The sequence below is a fragment of the Cydia strobilella genome, chromosome 21, assembly GCF_947568885.1.
Source record: "Cydia strobilella chromosome 21, ilCydStro3.1, whole genome shotgun sequence".
Lineage (NCBI taxonomy): Eukaryota > Metazoa > Arthropoda > Insecta > Lepidoptera > Tortricidae > Cydia > Cydia strobilella.
The window spans coordinates 7582127-7595100 of record NC_086061.1 but is presented as its reverse complement, the minus strand read 5'-3'; the positions used below and the strand labels follow the sequence as shown (position 1 = coordinate 7595100).

Below are 12974 nucleotides of genomic sequence, written 5' to 3'. Positions count from 1 at the left end.
CCTTACACTAACTGTATTAAGTAGCATTTCTTTTATTACATTGTTTTCTAAAACAATCGATAGTCACCCTAATCTTTTATACAACAAGGTTCAAATTAAAAATAGGAAAACTTTGTATGGTGGGCCTTACGAGGCTACACTAGCGTCTCCCGAGCGTCAGCGTCGGCGTCTAGTCAGCTCTATGCAAAGACTATGTATCTATGGATACAGTCAGGAAAACACGTGCCTCGGAAATGAAGAAAATTTGATTCTCGAACAGATGGCGCCACCACGTTTTACCACCTTTGGCCTATTTTCGACTGTATGGCGTTGACGGTTTCTCTCGCACTTACATACTTGTCAGATTTCTTTGTATTTTTTTTCTGCTCTATACAGCACAACAGCACGTTAAATCTAACCATTCTAGTCTTTCACAGAACACTTTCTGATTCCTGAGGAACAGGAAAATAACATATACCTTGCTGTGTCCTTTCAGCAGAAAGCATCGTGATGAAAAAGGGTATTAAGTATCGACTATTCGTAAAAATAAAAACAGAATTAAATTTAAAAAGTATTTTATTCAATGTCCTATTTTAAAAAGTCGTTCTCAAACAAAATTTACCACTTTGTAGGTTGGCAATAAGGGCGCTATTTGCCTAAAAATCTACCTTACTGACAACTGGTGTGGTACCTTTTGTCTAAGAACGATACATATATTTAGATACATTATAAAACAATTACTTCATTATTATACTAAACCACAGACATAACATATATTATAGCGCGTTAGGGGAATTCAATCTTGAGCATAGCGAGGGATTCAAATGATATCAGACTATCGCACAAGATAAAAAATATTTTGTCACTGTTTCTATGAAGATATGACGGTTTTTGTCACTTTCCACGTCTAAGTAGGTGGCAAGTAAGCTTTGACCCGTTAACACGATTTTGACATTGACATATTCGCTAGCGTGTGCGTGTATAACTTATTTTCTATGCATCTCGCTCGTACTGGCATATTATTAGTGCGAGATGTATAGAAAGTAAGTTACGCAGACGTTAGCGATACTCTATCTCTCAAAAAATTTACATTCAGATTTCTTCCCTCCCACCATTCCAGGAAGGCAAAAAATACGTTGACATAAAGGTTGAATGTTTTTCTTAATCTTACACGTGTTTTACAAAATGTTGATAAACATTTTCAACCACGGATGGGTCTTCTTTTTAAGTTTGCCGACCCCTGGCCCCTGGCTGGCTTTTAACGGACTTTTCTTATTTCCAGACAGTTTATAAACCTTCCTTCTTGGTTGTAATAAGATTTTTCATCACATTTGCTCGTAAAAGGTGTTCATTACCTACACGTAGGCGATGCGGTTCGTAAATCCTAAATTTTGACCTAGGGCTGTAATGTACGTACGAAATTAGGCAGAAACTTTGTTTATTTCCCTTGTGATGAAAATTGAAAATGACATTGCGTGTGCCGGCGGTACAGGAATTACGGACTCGTTTTAATTAAGCGCTTCGGCTTCGGGCTTCAATTCACAATCGTTCGTAAATTCTTGTTTACCGCCCTTAAACACATTGAGTGCCGGGCAGTGCTCGGCGGGTTCTCTGTTCGTAGGCGCTTTCAGCTACAAAGCGGGAAAACGCCGGGATCAGCTACGAGCGTAGCGCTACGAAAACGTTGGCACTGAATGCGTGAGTCTAAATAAAGTCGTTGTAGTTGTTGACGTCATCGAACTGCTGCGGCGGGGCTGCGCGCGCGCCGCCCGGCCTGTACTGCGGTTGCTGTGGATCATACACATCTGTTTACAGTGGGCGTAAAGCCAGGAAATTAGAAAGGAACAAGAGATCAGGCGCGCCGCGCGAAACTTGCGACGGAACATTTGGCCATTGCATGGCTTTTAACATTTAACTCAATAAATAATAATTTAATTTTTCCATATTATTTGTTTGGACAACTGTTCGGCCTGGGCCTTTTATATGAAATGTAGAGATGCCCTAAAACAGCAATTAAAAATTCGCTCTCTATTTCAAATTAAATTTGTGTATAATTACAAGTTACTTCGACATGCAAGACATTTTCTGCGTTTCCTTTTTAGCTACAGTGTATGAAGTGATGCTCTTTGGCTAAAAATGACACAAATTTAGACACATTAAAAACCAAAATGATCCAATCCACAACCAATTCAATGGTAGTAAAATAATCACCTTTCGTGTTTTATTTTTAATTTATCAATAATGAAAAGGACAAAGAGAATTGGATTATCCTAGTCCAGTGGTTCCTAACCTTTTTAGTACTGTGACCCCTTTGACTAACTAGGGAACTCGATTTTACCCCTCCTCCATAACCATTAATATTTTTTCTTGTAGTACCTACTACTCTTGGGTACCTAACCCCTGTAAAATGCCAGTTTTACCCCCAGGTTAGAAACCGCTGTCCTAGTCAATTGATAATTTTTATCCAATTATGCTATACCCAAGTCAAAATAATCTGCCCAATATGGTAACAAGATGAAAAGGTATCATGACAAGGATGGAGGAATGCGAGCGAGAAATCCGATGAAAATGCTACATATACAGTGGTCAGAAGATTTTGGCGAAGGTACGAAAAGCAACACAATTATTTGCCCATAATAGACCTAACTCGTCATAATAAAGTATAGGAATGGCCAATTAATTGAGTTAATGATGACATAGTGTTAGTCACAAACCATATATTGAAATAGATGTAGCAAGCATAATAGTCAAAAACTAGGCGTATGGATGTTTTTATACCTATTATGAAGTCGAATTTAAACTGTCGTGAGTCATACCAACACTAAGCTAATAATACGGTTTAACTGACGTATTTTGAAAGAAAGAAAGAAAGAAAATAATTTTATTTTGCATGAAATATGGTACAAAAGGTGGCCAGACAAGGGTGGTGGTGGTGAAAGGTGGTGGTTTTCAGTCACTCGACATGTTTCGGAGAGCCTAGGTCGCCATTTTCAATCACTAAAAGCGTTCACGATCTACGAAACATGTCGCGCGCGAAAATACGTGAGGTAAACCGTATTATAAGCTTACTATTATGACGTCGAAATAGAAATGGAGAGATGGGAAACAACTTTTTAGAGGTCAGCACAAACATTTTGAATTGAGCAGTATTTAATTGCAAAAGACACTAAGTACGAACATCTGCTACATCTAGTTCAATATAATCTGACCATCCATTTTGTCACTAAAAAAGGCGAATTTCTTTTTATTGATGAAAATGGGTAGCCAGATTAACTAACCTGCCCGGGAGAACTTCGAAGGATTTAAATGGTGTGATAATTATGTATTTAGAGACTAAGACCGTCTGTCTGTCACCAGGCTGTATCTCATGAACTGTGATAGCTAGACAGTTAAAATTTTCACAGATGATGTATTTCTGTTGCCGCTATAACACTAAATATTATAAACAGAATAAAATAAATATTTAAGTGGGGCTCCCATACAACAAACGTGATTTTGCCATTTTTTGCGTAATGGTACGGAACCCTTCGTGCGCGAGTTCGACTCGCACTTGGCCGGTTTGTTTCACTTCTTATTTTTGACCTCAAGTTTAGTTAAGTGCCTTAGGGTTCCTCCCGGGCCCTTGTATGGTGTGTGTTGTTAGTATAAAGTGTATGCAAGCATTACTTGGCAGGCGTGGGTAAGGCCGCGTTCACATGTGCGGGCGCCCGCCGCGGGGCTGTTGCTGTTGCTAAAACAAGTGCTACATGAAGTGGACAAAGCTTTAGGAAATGAAGATGGCGTCAAGTGTTGCTTTGGTGTGTATACATATGTTAAAACATAGACAAATGAATATAAAGGATTGGTGACACCGCTGCATAAAACGCGTTGATGTACCCACTGACGTTATAACAAAAACTTAAGCTGTCTAATTGTGGTAAGGATAATTTTGCACTACTTTAAGCGTCTATTATATTTATTTATCAATGAAAATGTGAAAATGTCAATCAGTCTGAAATTTAACCAGATATGAACTTAATAACCGATCGGTAAAGATATATTTGCAATGCAAGACTTGATGCCGTAATTTAAGAAAAAGATGAATCAGATACTAGTTCAAAAGTAAAGTAAAATTAATAGTTCTTTCATATATTTATAGTAGGTATTATTTTGACGTAATTTGCTTTCGTCAGCCGCCCATCAGAAATAACATAGTAATAGTAATTTGATTTACGTAATTTCACTTTTGAACTAATATTTTATTATGAATAATGAAAATAGGCATTGAAATAAGTAGAGCAATTAGCCAGAATATGAAAATGTGGAAAACTTACTCTCTAAAAATTGCATTTAACTGAAATAAAATGAAACTTAATTTTTTTGTACGGAGTATGTTTTCCACAAGCGATCAAATAAGTGAAATTTGATTTTAATATATTTACAATATGTACAGTGCTTCTGAAAAAGAAAGTAAAGTTACTATATGTGCCATTCTCAGACAAAAGGGTACTTATTGTCGGTTGTCAATAAGGCGCTATTTCCATATAGCTTCAATTTGAAATCAACCTGACCTCACAATGTGGTACCTTTTGGTTAAAAACGTCACATATGGGCAATAAAAATGTAATTCACTTTTTTTTATGTTACTAGGTATTAATCGCAAAAAAAAAGTTAAGAAAATCTGTGACTGGATGTTTAATGTTTTTATTTAATGGGAAATATTATTAGATTGTTGTTGTTGTTAGAGCGCTGGTGGCGTAGCGGTAAGTAGCGTGCGACTTTCAATCCGAAGGTCGCGGGTTCAAACCCCGGCCCGTACCAATGAGTTTTTCGGAACTTATGTACGAAATATCATTTGATATTTACCATTCGCTTTTCGGCGAAGGAAAACATCGTAAGGAAACCGGACTAATCCCAAATAAGGCCTAGTTTACCCTCTGGGTTGGAAGGTCAGATGGTAGTCGCTTTCGTAAAAACTAGTGCCTACGCCAATTCTTGGGATTAGTTGTCAAGCGGACCCCAGGCTCTCATGAGCCGTAGCAAAAATGCCGGGATAACACGAGGAAGAAGAAGAATGTTATTATTACATATCGGTCGGTAAATATATAAACTGTAGTGTACAAGTTACAACTGATATTAATGTTTCATAAAACTAAGTTATACAAGGTGTATTTTTATACTGTACTTTCGAAAATGTTGTTCAAATTTTAATTTTTATTAACGGTGAATTACTTTTTCATTTACCCCACGAATTAATCTTAAAAATGATTGTGCTGTGATCAGTTATTAAGGATTTTGTAAATTTATTTTCAAAGCGAAGTTTCTAATATGATCAAGCACTATTTACAAAAAATAGACTAGTAGCATTTATTTGAATTAGAGAATACTAAGACGCGTTATAATCATTAACAGGTATAGTCATATAATATAGGCATAAGCGTTATCAACATTAAAAAGGTCGTATTGAGTGACGGCCAAATTCTGGTAACGACATTTATTTACTCAGAAGAAATATTACATTTCAAAAGTTATAACAATTCTTGAGCGTCTACATACATAGTTATAGCAGAAAAAGAAATAAACCACACAAAGTTATTAAAGTTATTTCATTTTCATTTATTTACCATAAAGTAATATGTGCATTACATGGTATGTCGTTACAAGAGAGATACTTAAAATAAGTAGATTACATTGACAATAATTAAAAAAATTCCCTTCAATGGCCTATTTAACATTATGCAAAGTTATAAAGTGTATTAGGTATAAAGTGAATAGTTAAGTATATTAATATTATTGACTAACAGACAATAAAAATCACGAACAAAAATCACAATGAGATTTTTTCTTGACCAAATATAAGACCACTTATTTGTACGACAACAAAGTTGTGTTACAACATATTTAGCCAATTTGGCCATCACTTTGTTTTTGACGTTTACTTTTCGTATCGACCGAGCGAGGCGTTCATATCATCCTGCTTATGAGCCAATATTTTAAATGAAGTATAAAAAAAAAACAAGATTTACGCGTCTTAGTATTATATATATATACCTGTGTGCTAATGCAAAAGATTCATGGATCGTGTGTGATGTGTAAAGTCCAAGATAAATTCGAAGAATTCGACAGCTAATGAAGATGGCGCTGTACGGATAAAAATACTAATAAAAATTGACTGTGACTCATTTGAAAATTCTACCATTTTTCCGCTGTGAAACTTGAGTGCCTTTACTTAGACTTTACACCTCTTAAATCTCTAAAACAGGATGTTTTTTCAACCCATATCCATATTTTACAAGAACTTTTACTGCGAATAAAAAAATTGGCTGTTTAGAGACTAAACTCCTGATCAGATATCGATATTATTCGATGGGAGAGGCCGAATTTCTTTCACTATTTCAGAGTGAGTTGATCCCGTAGTAAAAGTTGCTCATATATACACCTCTCGGAAAATTTGGCTAAGTATGAAAAATAACCCTGTATAGTTGATAAATTTTTGCTAATAAATACACTATGATGTTCAAACATAGAACTTTTCGTGGCAAAAACGAGTTATTGACAAAATGAAATATCGATGCGTCTCTGTTATCGATGTTACTAAACGTTATAAATGTTAATAAAAGCCTTCTGAAACTTAATTTGAAAAATAAAAAAAATGATTTTAAAATGACACTCCTCTCGTGTCATACGTCACACGGCCCACACGTTAAAAACATTGATGACACGCCTGTTGTTTTATCCGCACCGAATCAGTTAAAGAAGATAGCTACATGTCTGTTATCTTCTTTAATATACTTTATTGTTATTAATTTTTACATTTAGGTACATACTAAATATAACGACGTGTAATTGATTTGAAAATTAAGTAAGTAACAGAACATTATACGTATGCTATTTAATAATCTATCGTCCGTGGCGTCCATATGCCACGGTGACTGCTTACCATAGGTACGCTTGTTTGTCACCGACACGGTATTTAAAAAACTGATTTATCGAGTTTTCATTATGTAAAGCACTCGTGTTTCTGTTACGTTCTATGTCTGATGATGTCAGGTAGTAACGGATACAGAATTTTGGTTTGGAAGGGCCTTGAACCCAGAGGGTAGGTTTGGATAGGAACCCTAGTTTTGGAAGTACCTGCTGCAGTAGATGCCTGAGGCCAGGGTTGGAAGGCATCATGGGGCGCATGATGCGAGGAACAGCCCCGGTTCCTCGCTGAAGCTGCTGCTGCAATTGGAGTTGCTGCTGGTGTTTACGTTGCTCCTGGAATGGTTATACGGTTCATAGCACTAACATATTATATATAATCGGATTTAAACTATCGTGAGACATATTAACTTGACCTGTACCTATTTTGAGTTGAATCTATGAATGTACTAGTAGTTAAGTATAAATTGTATACTTACCATTGTATAAAGACAATTAGCATAAGTTTTAAATGAATAAATATTATCTTATCTTAACTAACTTAGCGGTTACGTGAGTGTAACCGCTAAGTTAGTTAAGTATATTATATATATATATATAAATATATATATACACTATTTATATATCTAATAGAAACTTATACATGTCCACAGTAGGCAATAAGGGGGCGTTCAAATATTACGTTATGCAATATTCGAAGATTTTTGACCCCCCCCCCCCCCCCGTACACTGTAACGTTTTCGTGTACCCCCCTACCTACAACACAAAAAAGTCACAATTATGTTCAGCAAAGTATAATAATAAAATTGAAGAAATAAACGAGCGTGTATGAGGAATGTTATGCGAAAGAGGTATGTCAGGATCGTAGCAAGTGGAAATCCGTGGTCTCTGCCTACCCCTCCGGGAAATAGCCGTGATTATGTATGCATGTATTATGTATGTATGTTATTTCATTAAAAAAAACAATGTTACGTAACGCCTTGTTCCAACACCCCCTCCCGCCCCTGTAACGTAGCGTAACGTTTTATAAGACCCCCCCCCCCTTCCCCAAATTGCGTTACGTACCTAATATTTGAACGCCCCTAAAACCAATAAAAGAAAGGTATTTATGACGACTCGAGAACTTTTTTTATGACATAGGAGGCAAACGAGCAGACGAAAACGAGTTAATCGCTAACCTGATGGTAAGCGATTAACGTCGCCCATGGACACCCGCAACACCAGAGGGGGTGTAAGTGCGTTGCCGGCCTTTAAGATGGGAGTACGCTCTTTTCTTGATGGTTTGAAGGTCGTATCGGTTCGGAAATACTGCGCGGGTTGATTCAATAGTTTAGCTGTGCGTAGCAGGAAGTTTCTGTAGAAACGCACAGTTGAGGACTGCCAACCATCTAAGTAAACATAGATGTGATATACGAAAAAAGTTTAGTGACCACGGCATCCAGTGCCCAGGGCAGGAATCGAACCTGCGTCTTCACTTCTTCAACATTCGCGGCTATTCCCTAATAGCACCGGGGTCAAAGCGGCATGGCATAGGGGGAAGTGTGGCTGACCGTCACATTGGGCCTGTTCACAAATTGAGTGTTTATTGCCAGTTCATCCATTTGCGACTTGCGTTTAGTGCTAAATGTATGAACTCGCAATAAACACTAATCAATGTTAGTTAGTTAGTTTTGCTGGGCATTTTCCGCAAATCGACATCCAAATGTGCCTATTTTGCGTGAAACGAGGTAGCGCTACTCTAACCACCCCGGCTCCTCCACGGAGCCTAGCAGTCTTCAGGTTGCGAGCTGCCTCCTTCAGTGTGCATGTATTCCCTAGGTATTTGCTCCTATATAATCAATGTGTAAACAGACTTGATCTGACGGCCAGCTCCAGCTCCACTTACCTGTATGCCACACTTACACTCGTTTGCCTCCTGGCTCCTATATCATAAAAAAATGTTAACCTCTTACCTCAAGCTGCTTGTAGTGCTGCTCTTGCTGTTGAGCTGCTTGCAGGTGCGACATGATGTCCATCTGCCGACCGAACAACTATATCAACCAATATTTACTGAAGACCGGCACCAACATTCAAGATACAACATACAATCAGCAGCAGAAGTGGCAACTTTGTTATTAAGAAATAGACGATGTAGAAAAATCACCGTCTCGGGCGAGACAAACTTGCGACTGAATCACTAGCCCATCGCTCTGCCAACTGAGCTACCGAGACTTCCTTCGATGACAGCGAATATTTCCATCATATCACTCATATGCGCCTTAGAGAGGCGCCTAGCGACATCTAACGTAAGAGCATTACACTTAAACGGTTAGGTTTGTGGTATCGTTTTATTGTGAGATGTCTGGGTAATACAAAATTAATTTGTTATTAAGAATGAGTTCTGATCATTTTGGACACTTGAACCGCTTGGCCACTTCTGATGCTGACTACACGATGTCCATCAACCGAACAACTATATCAACCAATATTTACTGAAGACCGGCACCAACATTTACAGCTAGTGTTGTAAGTTAGTCCTCACTAAACATTTAAAATTAAAGCCTCGAAAGCCTTAAAGTCTTTGCGACTAGACGGAGGCTTAAGTTACATCACTATTTAATTAATATGCATGGTTTTAAGGTAGTTGTAAAGTCTAAGATTTAATTTCAGTACCATTTCTTCCCTCGTCACAGAGACAATCAATATTAAAGTCGCTAGGAACCTAATATGTACTAAGTATTGTCGCTGTGACAAGGTACCAAATAGTACTAAAGTTAACATTCCTTGACCGTACAACCATTGGCTATAGGGGCCGTGCTCGTTGGAGGGTCTGCCATCTTGTGGCCTGAATCGGAAACATAAACATGTACATTGACACTTCATGCCAAAGCAAGTGCTGCCCTCTACAGTCCACGTACGTTTTCTTGTGCATTGTAGTTTCTGCCATCTTGTGGGCTACATTGGAATCTTAAACTTGACATTTACCCTTCGCGCCAATAAACAAGGGGCTCCTACAGTGCTGCCCCCTACAGTCCATGCACGTTCCCTATACTTACAAAGTTTTAGTTTCTAAAATATCTAATGAAACATTAGCCCGGTATGTACTTGTGTACCTGGCTTTAGAACTGCTGATGCCTGCAGCTACTACAGTTGGTTCTCCAGATCCAGTAGTTGCTCTAGACCCAGCTGTAACGCCAGCAGTACCTGGCTCTTGGATTGCTCCTGCTGGTACCTCCCTCTGCTGCACCTTCTGGTTCTCCAGGCCCAGCTGTTCCTCAACACCTGTAACTCCAAAAGTACCTGGCTCTTAAACTGCACCTTCTGCTGTATGAGCTGCTTCAAGCGTCTGCTGTAACTGCTGGATCTTTTCCAGGTTCTTATGGCGGGCGGCTGCCACAGGTCTTTCAGTGACTTGTAACTTTAGCAGTACCTGACTCTTAAACTGCGCCTCCTGTTGATGCGCCGCCTCTAAAGTCTGTTGCAGCTGTTGTATCTTCTCCAGGTTCTGCTGGCGGGCGGCTTCCAGCCCGTCCAGCTGCGAGGGGCGGGGGCCCTTGCCGCCGGGCGCTTGTTGCTGCTGCTGGGGCACTTGGCCGCCCATGTTGCCGCCCATGCCCATCATACCCTAAAAATTGTTTTCAACTTATAAAATTTACTTGTACAACCTCCTGAGAGGCCCGGTGACATAATCAAATTTTGACAAGTTTTATCTTTACCACTGTATACAGGATGTAACAAAAATAGTGGGGATCCGTTTAAGGCAGGGCTTGAAATACCGTTAAAAACATAGTATCGTTACCACTGGGAGACAGATTTAACGTTGTTATAATTAACGTTAAACCATGTACGGTTGCTTATACTACTCTTTACCGGTAAAATTTGATTCACTGATAGATGCCATCGTTAGTAATCGAGTAAATGTTCAATCACCGAGTGAGGAATTAAACCGAGCTATAAAAAAAATCTTCCATATTTTTCCTAATCAGAACACGAGACCGAAACAAAAACTATCCAAAAAAAGTATGACGTGATTAATGGACAACCCCTAGGGTTTACTCAAGCAAGAAAAAAACTAATAAACAACCTGTGGATGCATCTGCTGTACGATGCCCTGCGGGCTGGGCGCCTGCGGGCCGAGCGGCTGCATGCCGCTCATGCCGGCCGCCATGCCGGCGCCCATGCCGCCCATGCCGCTCATGCCGGCCGCTGACGACATCGTGGGCTGCATTGTGCCTGCACCTGTACAAATCATAATAAGTTTTTTCACTTCTCATGCTCGTAAAATTGAGGTTTGTGCTTATTATGCTCTAGTGCATAAAGTAAAATCACCTATTCCTCCTCCTTATTAACTAATCCTTATTGACTAAGCAATAAAGTAAGTAATGCAGCTGGCGGCCGGCGCGCCCGAGGACGATTTGCTTTAGTCCTAAATAAATACGGTAAAAAGAGTAAAAAACCTAAAATATTGGATATTTTTGTATATTTTCCTCGCAATCGAAGTGAAAAGCAGAATATATGTGTAACTCGGAAATAAAATCCCTATTTTATCCTCGACCTATATCGGTCCTACTTGTATAATCTACTATTGTTAAACCAGCACCCACGGCGCGACGTACACCCGCCGCGGACACGCCTGAGGAAGGATTTCCGATGAATCCGAAACATGTCGCCAAAAGCGACTAAAAATAATAGTGAGTGAAACATACTGATCTAAATATTTTGAAATATGTCTCACGATAGTTTAATTTTGTTTATTGTTAAACCTTTAAACACGGAGTAGGATGGAGATGGCAAGTGGGCGTTCCCGTCTATCCGACAGTTAGTAGCGACCGACTCACTTTATGCACAGACTATGCTCAGTTGTTGTGTAAACTTCATGCTCGAATGACATTCATTTCGTACGTACGCTCGTCTAACAAAAATTGATAATTAAATTTAAAATGCCGTATTGTGCAGTATTAAGCTGCAGAAATCACAGCGGTTTAAAAAATCTTTCACGTGGAGGTATTTCCTATCACCGGTGGTTATTTAATTAAATATAATCCGATAAATACGAAAAATCTGTTTCTTTTGCATTATTTACGAATGTTCGTTAAGTAAATCTATATTTTATCAGTTAGAACTTAGAGTTCACAATCCTTTGTCACAATTCTTTACGTTTATCTGGAATATTCGCTATCCTAAATGTCAAATAACTTCGCTACTCAGATGCTGCGCAATGTCGATATTTATATCGATAAAGTTAAAGTTACGATATTTCAAGTTTGATGTTTGGTTCGGTAATAAATTATTATTTTAGACACGTTTCTTATTATTATTTGGGATAATCAATGTCTTAGTAAATATGGCAGCTCTGGTCATCAAGCACTAAGTTAAGTCGGGGTCATTTCATGGCAACCTTTCAAACCTTCGTATTCCTTTACATACGTTTTTGTTTTTTACACCCATCATATTTTCATCGTTAATATAATTAGACTAGGTACTTAATGCACTTATGCGTACAATGCATGCAATGTGCCATGAATAAACGTTTTATATTTTCTATTTCTTTATTATTTATTATTGTAGGTTACCACAAGATGCCGATATTAAAAATAAATGGATCAATGCTACTGGGCAAGAAAATTAGTTTCCGCAAAAATATAGCACCATTTGCTAGGAGCATTTCTTAGAGAAAGATTTCTGGGGATAAAATTGCCATATATCTCATGTAGCGTCCACACGCCTAAAACTTAGTTACTAATTTAGTAATTATTAGTGACATTCGGGCTCACTAAATTAATAAAAAGTGATCCGTACCACGCAAACTAGCGTCAAATATTGGAATTTTGCCGCCCCCCTTCTTGATTTGATAGGTCACAATCTTACAATCAAATCAAGTGGGATCGATGAGCCAGTTTCATGTATGCTTTCACACCATACAATTAATTTGACAATTTAATCAGGTTGTCCCGTCTAGATTGGCCTTAAATGCTGCTACAAGTAAATATATTGTTAAAGACGAATACTTACCTATGTAAGTAATTGCAGATTTGTGATTACAAAATAACAGCAATACCGAGTTAAAAGAACCACCTTTAAAGAACTATGATTTTATCTGTTTGACTTTAAGA

At 38.2% G+C, this 12974-nt stretch overlaps 1 protein-coding gene and 1 long non-coding RNA gene across 4 annotated transcripts in view; one reads left to right on the top strand and one right to left on the bottom strand.

Moving 5' to 3' along the window:
* LOC134751125 (uncharacterized) overlaps positions 1-12974 on the top strand; it is a 223790-nt gene that overhangs the window by 190972 nt on the left and 19844 nt on the right. The gene's annotated exons all lie outside the window — the stretch shown is intronic.
* The window catches only part of LOC134751104 (mediator of RNA polymerase II transcription subunit 25-like), a 34612-nt gene continuing 22175 nt past the window's right edge, over positions 538-12974 (bottom strand). Inside the window, exons 11-16 of one of the 3 annotated variants that reach the window (XM_063686453.1) lie at positions 10946-11100; positions 10292-10486; positions 8835-8912; positions 7093-7218; positions 3646-3709; positions 538-1767 (exon numbers count right to left, since the gene is read on the bottom strand). In XM_063686453.1, coding sequence (XP_063542523.1) covers positions 3671-3709; positions 7093-7218; positions 8835-8912; positions 10292-10486; positions 10946-11100 — 593 coding nt within the window. In that variant the 3' untranslated portion in view covers positions 538-1767; positions 3646-3670. The remainder of the gene's footprint in view (positions 1768-3645; positions 3710-7092; positions 7219-8834; positions 8913-10291; positions 10487-10945; positions 11101-12974) is intronic. The other 2 variants (XM_063686451.1, XM_063686452.1) reach the window with 2 other exon arrangements.